The sequence below is a fragment of the Penicillium odoratum genome (assembly GCF_028828045.1).
Source record: "Penicillium odoratum strain IBT 22623 chromosome Unknown utg000005l_segment0_segment0, whole genome shotgun sequence".
In the NCBI taxonomy this organism is placed as follows: domain Eukaryota; kingdom Fungi; phylum Ascomycota; class Eurotiomycetes; order Eurotiales; family Aspergillaceae; genus Penicillium; species Penicillium odoratum.
In genome coordinates, this window is record NW_026643147.1 from 6,706,125 (window position 1) to 6,721,087 (window position 14,963).

General features: G+C 48.2%; 3 protein-coding genes across 3 annotated transcripts; 1 reads left to right on the plus strand and 2 right to left on the minus strand.

The window, feature by feature from the left end:
* Positions 1–1,334: 1,334 nt before the first annotated feature.
* Positions 1,335–3,822, minus strand: N7520_008099 (grainyhead-like protein; the record flags this gene model as incomplete). Its single annotated transcript, XM_057142033.1, has 5 exons — positions 1,335–1,657; positions 1,708–2,909; positions 2,963–3,523; positions 3,584–3,721; positions 3,809–3,822. 5 exons carry the CDS (start codon positions 3,820–3,822, stop codon positions 1,335–1,337), a joined length of 2,238 nt encoding a protein of 745 aa, XP_056996039.1.
* A 5,181-nt stretch (positions 3,823–9,003) lies between these two features.
* N7520_008100 (zinc metalloproteinase family protein) lies at positions 9,004–11,564 on the minus strand (the record flags this gene model as incomplete). Its single annotated transcript, XM_057142034.1, has 5 exons — positions 9,004–9,100; positions 9,152–9,278; positions 9,328–11,077; positions 11,131–11,223; positions 11,292–11,564. 5 exons carry the CDS (start codon positions 11,562–11,564, stop codon positions 9,004–9,006), a joined length of 2,340 nt encoding a protein of 779 aa, XP_056996040.1.
* A 2,170-nt stretch (positions 11,565–13,734) lies between these two features.
* On the plus strand, positions 13,735–14,935 carry N7520_008101 (uncharacterized protein; the record flags this gene model as incomplete). The annotated part of the gene is made up of 2 exons (XM_057142035.1): positions 13,735–13,794; positions 13,973–14,935. The coding sequence occupies 2 exons, from the start codon at positions 13,735–13,737 to the stop codon at positions 14,933–14,935; spliced, it is 1,023 nt and encodes a 340-aa protein (XP_056996041.1).
* Positions 14,936–14,963: the final 28 nt, after the last annotated feature.

Sequence of the window (14,963 nt, forward strand, 5' to 3'; positions counted from 1 at the left end):
AAAGCCACAACAACAATAACAGACCCATGGCATGGAGGCTCGCCTCCTTTGAGACCGTGGTTTGATGTTTCGCGCTCTCCCGGAGAATGTTACCTGGTTGTTGGGACCGGCTCCGGGGTGTGGGTCAGCTTTAACCTCGATTTTTTTTCTTTGTTTGAATTTCGCGATCTGATAGACGAGCTTTGTGTGGGCTTTTGTCGTCCGTGGTAGATAGGAGTTGGTGGCTTGCTGATCTCGGGGGTATTCCCTAACTGCTCATTTTTGCGTCTCGTACCGATAACCCGCTTTTAGAAAGAACTATTGGGATATCTGTTTATCCACTAGGGGAAATGAGAAAATAAAATTAGAATAAAATAAAAATCTGCGCTTCGTTACGTACTCGTTCTTCAAGTGCCAAGGAATGTGCCAAGGCTAATATGCGAGCTGAATGGTATGCCCCGCAAAAATAGTCGAGGAAATCTACTGTATACCTTAAAAGGTTCAAATTTATAGAAGATAGAGAAAATTGTTTTAATCAGCTAGGCCATCGTATTCTGTACCTATCCATGAGATATTTGTTGGATTCATGACCCCGTCCCCAGTGACCGTCAGATCAGAAGATCCACCATCAGTATACAATGCGCCCAAATATTGTGAAAAGTAGCTGCACACAGAAGCCAGAATGCAGACGCTCCATAACACAAAATGCAGAGCAAGAAGGCCACACAAAGCAAGTCAATAAGCGCAGGTTTCGAAAATTGGAACGGGGTATCAACTTCGTGTGCTTCGTTTCGTCCCTAGTCCAGGCCAACGAAACCCACTTTGAAAAGTAATGAAAAACGAATAGAAAGGTAGAAGCAACGACGACGTGTATACCTCCGTAACTTTGCACCGGGTCTGCCCGTGGACTCATATACCGTCGCAGGGTGTACCAACACCTTTAGATTCAATAAAACGGAATACACGAGCAAAAAGAACAAAAAAGAATCACAAGAAATCATCAACGCGTAGTATGACAGGGTATCATTGCTCGGCGATTCGTATATTATCACCGTAATCAACGGCCCTGGAATGATTGATATCCGCCAATTAAATGACAATAGAACCAATATGAGATAATAGACATCCATTAAAAGGGACCACAGTATCGTAAGCGCAGGGCGCAAGCCTCAGTGTCCCTTGCACGCCAGGTGCAAGGAATATCTCAAGGCATAGTATGCTCTTTGAACATACAGGCCGAGGAGGTCGAAGCGAGGAAACCGAAGAAACAATCGTTCGAGAAAGGAAGGGCGGAGCGGTTATTCTATAGGGAGCACAGGAGGGGTTCTGGGTCGTCTATGCAACGCAGTAGTCCGTTAATATGTTAATTTGATCTCCACCGGGGAGCCAGGCGAGACGGGCGAGTTAGGGTTGTTGACTTCGGCATCCGGCGTTTCGTAAATATCAACAACCATGTCTTGACCTTCCGGTAGCTCGCGTACCACATCGTCATCGACCATGATCCGTAAGCCGGCTTCGTTGACATGAAGAATGCGGACTATCCGTGATGGATCGATGTGGTGCTTCTCAGATATTTTCTTCATCAAGTCCCGAACCGTGCGCTCGGTTAGGTAGATTGCACGGTAGTAATCTGCGGGGTGTTGATCGTTGCCGGAAAATCGGACGTAGAAGCAGGCGACTAGAATGATATTAGCGATGATTAGACCATGAATGAGTGAATAAGCTTACTTGGCTTGGGCGGCCGCTCGGCAGGAGGTCGGTAAGTAGGGTCGATATCCACAGCCTCGATATAACCTTGTGAAACCCTGTCCTTGGATACCACTTGTGGGACAGCAATTGGTTTCTTGGCCCTGTCCTTCATAAACTGCGTAGAGCCCAAGCGCGGTGAGTTCAACGAAGCATGGCTGCTGGTGGGTGATAGAATCAAAGACTCCATAGACTGCGAGGCACTGTGGTTCTGGAAGTTCAAGCCCTCTGTTTTAATAAACTCGCCCTCCGCTGGTAATCGGACTGGATATTTGTCAGGATCATCACCCTCGTCGCCGCGAAGCGCGAGAATACTCGTGGTCCGAGTTGACGAGAACATGTCCTGCATCATAGCCAGCTTGGATTGTAAATCGTCCTCCAATGATAGCTTCTCAGAGCCATCCTGTGAGCCTGATGACCAAGTGCGCTTGTGCTTCAGGGGAGGCCTAGACCGGTCGATTGATTTCACATTCGCAGCAGCATTAGTGCCACGCTTGCGCTTCCCAAATCCTCCACCCATCTCAGCCTGAGCAATCTGCTGCTTCAATTTCTCGATAGTCTTTTTGACGTGGGCGATATCGTTGGACAGTTTTCGCTCAGCACCATGGTCTCGGAACAGCTTGACCTTGCAGTAGCACACCTCGGGCTCGCGCGATCCACCTGCTTCTTCCCCTGGCGAGAGAAGCTCGGTCTTCGCACAGAGTCGAACTGGGATACCCTTGACACCCTTCGAATGGCTGAAATCAGTAGATAAAAAGTTAAAACGTACGGGGATACTGCAGTCGGAAGTGCCGGTAGCCGGGTTGGAAGTCCAGGTCACGCAGAACCCATCGAAAGACATCTGCTCGATTTGCAACTGGCGGTGCTTATTATCATCACCACCTTGGAGCGGGTCGACGTATTCCACGGCCAAAAGTTTCCCCCCGCGTTGGTGTGCTTCGCTGGTACCCCGGCCTTCCTTCCATAATTGCCAGCAGGCGGACGGCTTCAATCGCTGCTCTTCTTCCTCGAATGAAACGCGGACAAAAGTTCGGTAGCGGAGTGGTCCGGAGCTCGGCATTGGCGGGTTTGAATCCACCACTTGTAAATTATAGGTTTGGCCCTTGTTGAGGTAGGACACGGGAATTTCTCTGACATGCTTGACCATTGCAGTCGGGGCACGCAGGGAAACATTATAACGGAATCTGTCGGATACATTAGCAATTGATCGTGGATGGAGATGAAAATCAATCCTTACTGTTCACCTGCATATGACAACCCAATCGGGTGGCCGGCGGGGGCGGATGAAAAGTCTGTCGAAGTTGTCATAGTGGAAATATTTGATGCTTGATCAAGCGGAATTCCACTGACAGACGAATCATCCACCGTCTCATCCATAACGTCGTAGCCCGCGTCACGCTGCATAAAAGCACTCGGCGCGTAAGAGGCTTGCAAGTAGGGATTCATTTCAGGCATCTGGTGTCCGAGAAACTGTGGACTAAAATGACTCATTGCAGGATGATGTTGATGTTGCTGGTGGGCGCCAATGGGATTCGTGAGAGAGAGCGGGGTCATAGTGTGCAAGCCGGCGGTTGGGGTGTGTAGGTCGCCCGCCTGGCTATGGAAGATGGCACCCATGCCACCAGAGTTGGGGGTGTAGAAACCGGGATGTTGGTTGGCCATGGGGACCATGTTCATTGAATTTGGATCCAACCATGACGGCGAAAAATTGAGGTCTTGCAGGTTCCGGGGCGTACGCTCAGGCATAAATTTCATATTATGATCCTCCATTTTGATGTCGTGGCCTTGCATGCCTGACCTGTATCGTTCCGCAATATCAGTCTCTATTTTCAAAATTCTTGGGTCGTAATCCTCATACCTTCCCGCCATCATGGGATCTATTGATCCCGCGAAATGGCCATTTTCGTCGTCCTCGCTGTCTCGACGAGGTACCACATCGGAGAATGTCTGTTGGAAGCGACTGATGAAGTCATCATCAGGCTTCTGAGTATTGTTTCTAAATCAGAAGACAATGCTTAGCATCTTGGGGCTTTTCTTTTCTTTTCTTTTCTGGCTGGATTATAGAGTTCGGGACGGTACCCACCGGTTGCGAAACATTGAGGGTGATTCAATCTACTGGCAGTTCTTCAGAGCGTAGAATGCGCAAATATTGAAAGAGTCGGATGCGAAGTCAAGATTTCCCGACTCTAATTTAACATCTGAACCAAGCGTAACAATGTGACCACGAATCTTGCGTTGTTCGTGATCCTCTGTTGCGCGTAGAGGGAGGGGCTTCTCCCCGATCCCGAGAACACGGATATGCGGATATGCTCAAAAAAAAATGTATGGTTACGGAACAATCAAGGGTTCGATAACGGAGATACCATGCACGGGGAATGTCGTATGGGTAAAGTTATGTGGTGATGGTGTCGAGAAGATTGAAAGATTAAAGGACTGTGGGGGTCGTGACTCGAGGAGGGTTGCGTAAGGTATTGTCTATGCGAGCTTCACGAAAAAAAAAAGCGGAGACAGGAACAGACGGAAATGGCGGGTCTTGTTCCAGAATATACTGATGTAACTTCGTTGCTTTGAAACCAAGGTTTTCCAAAAGGGAGGGAAAGGAGCAAAAAGTGTGTGAAGTGAATTGGGAGAGGCCCCTTATGTATGGGGGAGTTGAAGGGGAGAATGTTCAGATAAAGGCGAAGGAGGGGTGGAAACGGTTGTATGACGAGCCTAGGAAAAGGGAAAAAAAGAGGTGACGGGTACGGTCCATCAAGCCTCCAATAATGGAATAGCACAAGAACCCAAGATCGACCACAACTGAGCCACAGTTTGGAAGGGGAAAAAGAGTTAGTGGGGAGAGGTTTTGAGGCTTTCGGAAGATTGGAGTTGCCACTTATGCCGATAAGGACAGTAGCTTGAGTAATTTTGGGGTGAATGACGGAAGAAACTTTTTTTTTTCTTTTTCTCCCTACAGTATTTTCCCTTTTCTCATTTTTTCCTCATTTTTTCCTTTTCTTTTTTTTTACTGAGTGGAGAAGTTGAAATTCTAGTTATGGAATGGCAATGATTGGTACCAGGGGAAAAGAGACGGAACGGGATAAATCATTGAATAAAGCGTGATAATTGGAAGGGAAAAAGGATTCACAGGTGTGGGGACCGAGAGCGATACTAAAATTACAAATTTACTCCAATTCCAAATCTAGATTTGCTTTTATTATTAATTTTCTTTTTCCAAAACATGTAATTTACGTATTGTCTTCATATATGACATTCTCGATCTAAGATCGAAATCGAAATCGAAGATCTTGAATGACTTTTGTCCAAAACCCAATACTCGATGATTCAACGTTTAAAAGCGGATTCTGGGTTTTTTGATGCTCTTCCCTTTAGTGATCAGCAACATGATGGTCCAGCCGGAGTCGTTCCGTTTTCCGTCTATCGATAAAGTGTCCCGACTCTCTGGGTTCCCCCACACGGCAACCTTTAAATGTTGACGCGCCTAAATATGGAATCGGAAACGGGAGTGTATAAATCTTGGGTATTAAAATGACTTCATTCATCTGTTTCGATGGTTCGTGAAAATATGACCTGTAGTTTTCTGCACCAATAGATTCCCGGAGAATAGATTAATTGATGAGCATTCAACCCAAAAAACTCGACCAGAACGTGGCTGGTGGCGTCGAAGCGGTAAGGAATCATCATTCGCTCTTCACGTCTAATCCACATGAAAACGGTGTGAACTCTGCAGATGGAATGGTGCACATGATGGCTAGTGACGGTAGGAACCGCAGGCAACGAGATTTGTCACATTGCTATGCAGTATGTGGCTCATGCCCCTTTCCATGGGTCGAGTGGTCGGAGTGTGGCCGTGTTTGTACTCGGTCTGATAGGTGGTTGCCCGGACCGGACTTGCCCCGTACTTGCCCCGTACACATGCAAAGGAGAGCTGTTACGATCATTAGCGATTGCACATACCATGGTTAAATTGAAAAATGAGGCGTTCGTCGTCAGCATTTAATTCTCATTTCCGTGTAGCTCCGTGGAAGTTTCTTATAGTGGTGGCATGATCATCGGGGAGATAACGACGCATCCCGCGGACGTGGCGGGTCGCGAGGCCACGAACTGTCCCAGGGTCTATGCCCTATAGCTGAAGCTGATATTTTGGATCAATGCAAGTTGACGTTCTTTATAGGAACAGGAAATTGTTTGTTACAGAAGATTGGCCAGTATGTGGGTATCTATTGATTTAATTACTATGTACGGAGTACTAGTAATATGGAACTGTACAATACGACTAGACACGTAATATGAAATACGTAGCCTGACAATACACCCCTGACACTCTGCCCGCCAGATTGATTGCTGGGATCTCAGCCCGCCAATCATAACCTCAAAAACATCCGTCTCACGTGCCATCTACAGTACACATACCAAAGTTACACGCACGGGACATTCCAAAGCCGAGGGCCGTGCAGTACTATGGGCGCTTACGGAGTAGTCCCAACTAATAAATTACTATTCCGGATGGAACATAGACCCCAATCTAGACATCGAGGTACTTTGGACGAAATTCTAGGGTTGTAAAGCTTAGAGTGACAGAAAAAACGACAGATGTCACTTGGTCCCTGCATCATTCAATTCGCCGGATGAGAAGCCGGATCAAAAACAGAAAGGTATTGGAAGAGAAAAGACCGCGATGGAGTCTGCTATATTAGGTAGTGATGATCGGTCTTGTACGTTGAAGCTCCACCACCAGCACAGACAGCCATTGCTGTAAGCTCAAACCCACAAAAAAGCCACAGGGCGCCATCCGATACTTACAGTACTGAGTATACGATGTAATCCTCCGGAGGAACCACAAAAAAAAACGCCCAAAACTATGCTATATGCCCCTGGCATAGGCGGCGTAGGGAGAGGCGTCTTCGGGATTTGAGGGGTGGAGAAGTCTTTCATAGTGCTTTTTTTATTCGAATGCCAATCACTACCGCTTCTCGCATGTTCCTCTGATCGGTTACATCGAATTCAGCCCTTCAGTCTTCTTTGGGAGGACAATTATGCAGGCTTGCGCCTTATGGTAACACCGGAAGCGAGTGTGTGTACCTGACGCCGTTCTACGTTCTACTTGTACGTGCACGCAATGCTCTCCCTTTCGGTTTCCTGTCCAGATCTCCACGTATGCTTTCCTAGGCAGACAGTACCTCCGAGCTCGTTATTTCGATCGAGTCACACAGTCCTTTGTTGTCGTCAAGAAGAATTCCGGAGCTGAAGAGATGGTGGAGAGGCGGAAGCCACACCGTCATGAAAGGCTTGTTGGGCGTTTGGATCAACAACGAATCAGACGCCACCAGCGCGAATTGGTATTGGAATTTGAATGTCGGTGGCACGGCCAGGAGAACCGCAATGCTCCGTATGGAGGAAGGGAAGGGAAAGGGAGACAAAATAAGGGTTCCGGTCGGCAGCTACATAGGGGTACTGGCAGGTTATGTATTGCTTCACAATCGGCAAGCTCGATTTGTCCAAAATGGGGAATGAGTACCAAAGGGAGGTGTGGCTGTGTGCTTGTGCCTCTTATCCCTTGTCGATCGTTCAATCTAATAGGTTCATCATGGTGATTTCACGGATATTAGAGCCACAGCTCGTTTTCGTGATCCTTGCAGCGGCGATCCTTCCTCAGCCACGGGGTGTATTCGAATATCAGGCTGGTTGGGTGGAGCCAATGAGGGGGGAGTAATAGCGCCACGGTGGAGAGCTTGGGTGCTGGACACACGGTTATCCTCGCAATTGACTGACAAGCTGTACAGCAGATAAAACTAATTACATAGACCTACATGAATTACGCGATTCTCTAGAGCCTTGGAAAGCTAACTGCATGGGAAATTTCGGCGATCATTGACGTATCTGCCACGGACAACATACAGGTATATACATCTACGTCTGCAGTACATCCAGCAACTGGTGGCGCAAACCAAAAAAAGAAAAACGGCTGCCTTTCCCGCTTTATGTGTTGAAGTCTACTATGACAACACACAAATCCGATTCAATCATCCAATAGCTAGCAACGACTTGCACCGAAATTCCAGGATCCCTGTGGATACATGTATGACCACATGGGGCCATAGCTAGTCAGACAATGTAGCGGGGTCGCCACATCAGCCCTCAGGCTGACGCAGCCCTGCCAGCTACCGAGGTGATCTAAAGCACTTCCCGTGTTTCAAGCGAGGAGAAAAAAAAGCACCTTTTGCTCTTGGTATCCTTGTACTGGGGCATTATAGGGCAGACGGGCCGGGCGGAACGGGGTTTAAGGTATGTGACCAATGAGGGTATGTGGAAGTGTACGGACGAAGAAAGTGTGGCGAATTTCAGTCAGATGTGATCCTGCATATCCGAAGTACGAATGAGAGTAAAGAAATGTACATTCTGCGGAGTTGGGCTTCTGACTAAGATGGGTCATTGTGGATCAGTCGAGAAATGTTCCAAATACATCCAAGTACGTGTGCACTACTGTACATACGTAAAGAGATATTTTAGATCATTTGGATTATATCATAGAAAATTTCATGTATGACGCCTTCTGAAGTAGATTATGTACTTTTACCAACTCCTTCGGGGAAGATGACTTGCACTCCGTCTATCGAGGTCCGTTGTTGATTCAATTACCCCACATTAATTTGTCAATCGATTGGCTCGTATAACTTTCCTTGTCTTAAGCGACAAATCATTTTCAATGTGGATTTTTAAGATTCTCCACCGGTCATCCACCTGCAGGAAATGAATGGTTCAAGGGAAGATATCGGTGGGAAACAAAGTCAATCTCATTGTGGCTATGCATTACTGAATGCGTATCAATTTGTGTCATGAGACTGATATGTACAATGTCAAGCGAACCTTGGAAGATTGTATAATCTGCAAGCCTCTGGAAGGTCCACAGGTGAAGCATGACCGCTGGCGATCATGCTGTATAATATTATCCATCTATAGTCTGCCCAATATGAATGTCCCTTGTACACAATGTCCCGCCGCATCAATCACAGTTGGCGCATTGACATGCCGAAAAACAACAAAGAAAAGATGAAAATGATGGTGGGTGAGTACATAAATGCAGCCGCATGTAAGTCCAACAACGCCGAAGAAAGAAAGGAAAGATATGAACAAAAGACACGGCTTATTAGAACCTTGTGTGTATGTACTGGCTTGGTCCTTAGCCAGATTTGTCAGGTGGAAACCCCACGATGCAGAAAAAAAAATCAAAGGAATGGTCGGGTGGTAGACAACATCAGAAATATGCAAGAATCGCGTTCAATGTTGAACGATAAGTGAAAAACCATCAACCCAGGATGCACAGGATCCTGAAAGACCTGCAATTTTATACCCCAGAGGCGGGATCAAGGTGTGTCTAGATATAACTTAGTCATAGTCTCATTTGCCCGGGATATTTGGGACTTACCCTGATCCACCATTGGGGTTGCCATAGAAGCTAGACTTTCTACCAAGGCTAGTGAGAATCTCAATTCCATCAATCCAGAGGCCAGCTCGGACGTAGAATCCAAGTAAAATCTCCCCACGCCGAGTGTCTAATCACAGTTAGCTCTAGTTGTACGTGGTAATGCTTCCATCACTTACCGAGGACGAACTCATCACCACCAGCTTTCCCACCAGTTTTGCCAAAAAGCTGGCTGGTCATATCCTCATAACAGAATTCAATGCCATCCAAAGCACTCCCATGGTACACCTTGATAGAAGTCAAGAGTTTAGTCGCAATAAAGGCACACTCTAGAAGAAGTTGCTGAGGCTCACTGCCATCCATGGAGGAGCAGCCTAGAATACCACTCTTGTACCCAGTCTGACTCTTGGGGAGCTTGACCAAAGAGCCTTTCGATTTCAAAGCTCCGACATCCTCAACGGTGTAACTTCCCAGGGCACCGGAGTAGACCACGATCTTGAGTTTTCGTTTCTTCTCTTTCTTATCCTTTTCAGGACCAAAGACTTTCAGGCGAAGCTCACTTTCCGTGACGGATATTTGCTTCGGAAGGCCATTGGCGCTAGACTCGGTGTTCAGATATTCGATAGAGGTTCGGCAGAATTCATCACCCTCCGTATACAGCTCCATAAATGCAACGCCCGACGACGCGGTAAACAAAATCTTGCCATTTTCCACAGGCCAGACTTGCACACTATCATCCGAGCTGATGGATGGATCACTGGGCAGTCGGAAACAGGGGTGAAACCTGAAACGGAGGGCGTCCAACCGATGCCAGCTGCACTCATCATTCGGGAGACACACTTTCAGGCCCTGAGCCTTGGTGCGAGTCGAAAATGGCTCCTTGGTCAAAAATGTGCGGTTAAGCTGTACGTAATCGCGCAGCATAACGCCAGACTCCTGGTGGGGACAGCCAAAGAGATGTCCCACCTCGTGCAAATGCGCGCCGATGCCAATGTTCGCGGATTCCCAATTCGATCCCGCTTCCCCATTGTCGTTGGCGACGTAATCCGTGTCCGTACGGGTGCAGTCGGTAAAGGCGTCCACGACTTCTTCCAGGCACGATGGGTAGGTTTGCAGACTGTGTGACCCGAAGATGGCCATTTTGATATCATCATCACCGGAGCCCAATGCTGCGTGTCCCGTGATAATTTGTTGCTCTGTGTCCCAGTGAGAGTCTAGCAGCAATACCGAGACGTATTGTTTCTGACCCGGTCGAGTATTGAAATGCTTTCGCACGGCGTCCTTTGCGATCGTAAATAGCTCGTCTTTCTTCTGTGCATTTTTGTTTTGTTGAGCGATGTTTAGGTCCCGCAGCTCTGCAACCGTCTTTTCTGTGCGAACAATGTGGACCTTGGCTTCGTTGCGCATCTGTCCGACCGCCAAATCGCGTCGACTCAGAGTACCAGACTGCCACTCCTCCTCGAAGCGGAAGCAACGTCGACCGAGGTTGTTGCGGAACATCTGCTCCCCGGTGAACGCTTGCCAGAGGTACGCCGCCGTTCGATATTTTCGAATCGCCAAATCCAGGTCATTGCCTTCTCGCTCCACCCGCTCCGGCACGGCGTCGTATGTGCCTTCTGAGTCCTTTCCGAGTAAGACTACTAGCTGTAACGGTGGGGTGTTGGACAGAGGAAGGTAGTTGATGCAGATCCATGCTGAGTGAACCGCGGGGTGGGTGCTGCCAGAGGAAAGTTTGGGAGAAATGAAGTCAAAACGAAGGCGATTCGGACCGGGCACCAGGTGGACTAGAGCTTTGAAATGCGATTCAGTGACGGGCCAGCTAGTCGATGGGAAGTTATCTTGGTGATGGAAAACCGTGATCGTCCCGTCCAGCGCTTGAGTCCTTGGATCTCCAGTCTGGCCGTAGACGAGTAGGACTTTTTGGTGGACCTGCGAAAGGTCAGGTTAGCGTTGGCATTCCTTATGACAGGGAGGACGCGTACCCAGGAATTATCGGCGATCGACACCATTCTTGGCGCATATGGCGAGCTAGAGGGAGATCGATAGATTCCATTGATGGATGATGAGGAGCTTCCCTATGTATGCGAGCATCCAATTAACATTTTTTCGAGCTGTATTTCATTCAACGATAGTTCCAACCTACCACCATGCTGTTTCGTTGAGATCGACCCCCCAGGGGCCCTGGGCGCTGCGGGGGCGGGGGTACAGACAAGGCATTGGTGTTCAGCTCGGTCAAGGAAGGAAGATTGGGTGAAGAGAGGGACGGCTTGATCGACGATGGCGGAGTTATGGAGCTGTGGGAGGACGTGTCGATCGTGGACGAGGATTTGCCGACAATTTCCACCTTTGCGGCGCCTTTTGATTCTGGTTGAAAATTCGCCTTTGAGCGACGACGTAACTGCTTGAAAAACGCCATGGTGGGCAATCTGGGGAAGCTCCAAGGTAAGGAGTTTCAGAGACAAAACCCTGGAAAAAAGAGGAGAGGTGGCAGTTGCCTTGTCAGGGTCAGGAACAGGAGAGCGCGACCGTTTGCGGCGGATGACGACGCCGTGGAGTTTTGCCCCGCAAAGGAAAAGAAAGGGACAATTTGGGAAATGAATTCAGGGGGAACAAAAGAAATTAATTATCAAGGTAAAGGCTTCAAAAAGAAAAGAAGGAAAAGCTGGCAGAAGTGACTAGAAGTCTATACTTAGAATTGTATCTAAAAATCCCCCCAACCAGATTTCTCTCATGCACAGTCCAGGGTACAAAGGGGACTTTTTAACAATATTACGTACCCCCTCTAACCTTCCACCACAAGAACAACTTTGAGAGTCGCAATGTTTCACCTGTGGATCTTTAATGATCGCCCTAAGGCTATTAGTTTCGATCTAGTGTCAAGCTAAGGATTCACATACCAGAAGGTCCGTTCGTCCATCATTGTGCTCCTCACCATAGGCCTGCAATTTACCAGGTCACAGATAAGCTATCAAGCTGAGAATCTTGCACATTTAGCCAACCTGTCAATCTACAAAGTCCGATTTCCAATCGGGGGTTCGGGATAGCTATACATGACGGCTCAGGTCTTGGTGGAAACCGGCTTTTTGCCCCTGAGATAAGCTTGTTGCTATGCCACATATCTGAGACCTTTGAAGTCTTGACTAAGCTGATCTGCAAATGAAATCTGACCATTTGGATGATGTGACTGAGATGCCCCCAACGATGGGATTATTTCCTTGTTTCTGTACGCCACGTTAGCAATGCAGTCAATTCATGCAAAATTATAGGGACAAATTGCCGACTTAACGGCCATCACGGAAATGCCGACCCCACGCCGATAGCCGCATGGGCTTATCAGTCTAACCCCTCTTCTGTTCTGCGGTAAGGACAAATAAGGACAAATTCCAGATGTTGTGATTCTATCTTCTATGACATAATCCAAGACTTGACAGTGGGCCAGGAATCTGGGATAGCATTCCAGATGAAACCAACTTGCAAGCTTGAGGTGGGGCAGTAGGGCACGGGGACTCTACCCTTGCTATGTTTGACCATCACTTACTGGGTGAACAGGCTGATTTGATGCATTTTCAGCCCCTACAAATGGGGAAGTCATCACCCACGGTCTCATCTAAAGATGAAGAATAACGCTACATCATCAAATCCATGCGTTTGACACTAGCGCATATGCCCCAAATGATCCTCAGAGGCTTGGGTTTAAGTCATGCCAAGTTATATGACAATTTGACCCGTGTTTCCTCCAATTTCATCCTGTGGGGCCTTCCAAGTTGAACTTAGCCGCTACAGGAGCCTTTACGTTATAATGTTGCGTGAGACTTCTCGCTAAATGATATTTGAAAGAATTGCTGGACCCTGCTGAGTCGTCTGATGACTATCTTGCGCAGCGGACTCAAGATTCCCCTCACTTGAGTCTGAAGGAAGGCAGCCAGTCGACTTGCCAGTGAATGTCCACCTATGTAAAACTTATTTTCAACAATTCGCTTGCTCAAATTCCATATAAAAACCCCAATTTGCAGTCTTTTGCTTCAAATCATGTAATTTCATTAGAAATGCGAGGGGATGTATTCTCTTTCTTTGATGTCAAGAATGCAGTACTTTTCTTGGGGGACCCGCTAATGTCATGGCACTCTGACACTAAGCCTTAGCCCACTTGATACATCGATTTTTTGCCGTCTTTGGATAGATGTACATGAACATGGAGCTCGTGTCGGACACAGGGAAAAAACCCAGTATATAGCTCTCGTCCTTCGGGAAAAGTACCAGTACCTGGATCCGTGGAATGGGCGGAACACGACTTCGCGTAAATTGATGCGCGGAACGCGTCGTCCTGCAACAACACAAACTTTGGAACATATATATATATATATTTATTTTATTTTTTATTTCTAGTTCTTGGTTTCCTTTCCATTTAATCGTATTCCCTACTCCGTATAAGCTTATTATTTTCATTTCCATCCGATAACATTTGGGGCTAGTGTGTCTTCGGATCCATCGATCGCCCAATTGGCTCCCTTTCCGCCCTTGCCTTGCCAACCCGCAAACTGGGTCTCCTTCGTCAGCTTCTCTTCTCTCCATATTCATTGCCCAACATGACCCTGCCACAGCCTGGTTCAGCAGAGAAGACTATTCGCAAGATTGATATAGCGCAGGTAAGATAATATCTGGGGAGAAGGAATGAAACCGAAAGACCGAAATTTGCAACCTGGTGGGCCCGGTGGTTGGGTCTTGTGCCTGATGCAGGAACACTAGAATTGCCACCGCAAATTACTTTGATAATTAGACCGTTTGATGACCAAATTTAGCTAACATATCTATTTGCGTGAATAGGTCTCTCTAAGTCTGCAGGACCGACTAGGCTTGGCTAAATTGAAGTACCAACATGGCCGACTCCATGGCTTGAGTTCCACCCTTCAGGACAAGGCGGGTCGTCCAGACTCTGAAAAGCCCTCCGATTCCTCCTCCAACTTCTCACGCAGCCGTTGTGAGACTCCATTTACATCACCCCCCTTGCGAGCCTCGACCTACTCCAAGGAACTTCCTCGATCCGCCCGCAACAAGCATGCTGTCACATTCGACTCTCTCGCCATGCAGCCAATGCTGACCGCAGGCCGCAAGCGTGTGCGATCAGATTCCAATTCAGAACGTCCAGCGAAGGTGCCACGGGTGTCATGGAAAAGCACTCACCGACTGCCAGAGTCGTCTCCAGGTCTGGGGATCCGTCACGCCACACGAAGGAGCCGGGTCCCTTTCATGTCCGAGGCACCAATTCCGGAAATGTCCTCGCCAGGTTACCACGGACACTCTGATGAAGAGAATGATCCAGATCTGCCATTGCATAGTTTTCAACACTTGAGCTCCATGGGCTCCTCCCCTCCTCGTACTCCGCCCCCAAAGCATGCACGACTGTCACGAGCAGACCGACCTGGTGGATATGAGGACGACGGGGCTGGCCTCTTACTCTACCTTGCCAATTCGCCAACTCCGGCTCGTGTAGCGGGTGGCTCACAGGCTCACATCTTTCCCCCGTCGACCCCTCCGAGCCAGCATGCGGTTCTTGGAACTCCAGGGCAACAATTCAACTTTGCAGATTTCGTGAACGTGACACCGAGTCCTGCACAGCCAGCATGGGGCAGTCGCACACCCGGCAACCCGTCTCGCACCCCTCTCATCGCCAAGGATGCTCGAAAACGGTTGAATTTCGACGCTCTGGTTCCCCCAAGTGGCTCGCCAAAGATGTCCAGCAAAGAGGGTGGACTAGCCCTCCAACTTGGAGGCGAGTTGCGTCGATAGATGCCGTCGTATCTCCACATCGCATGTC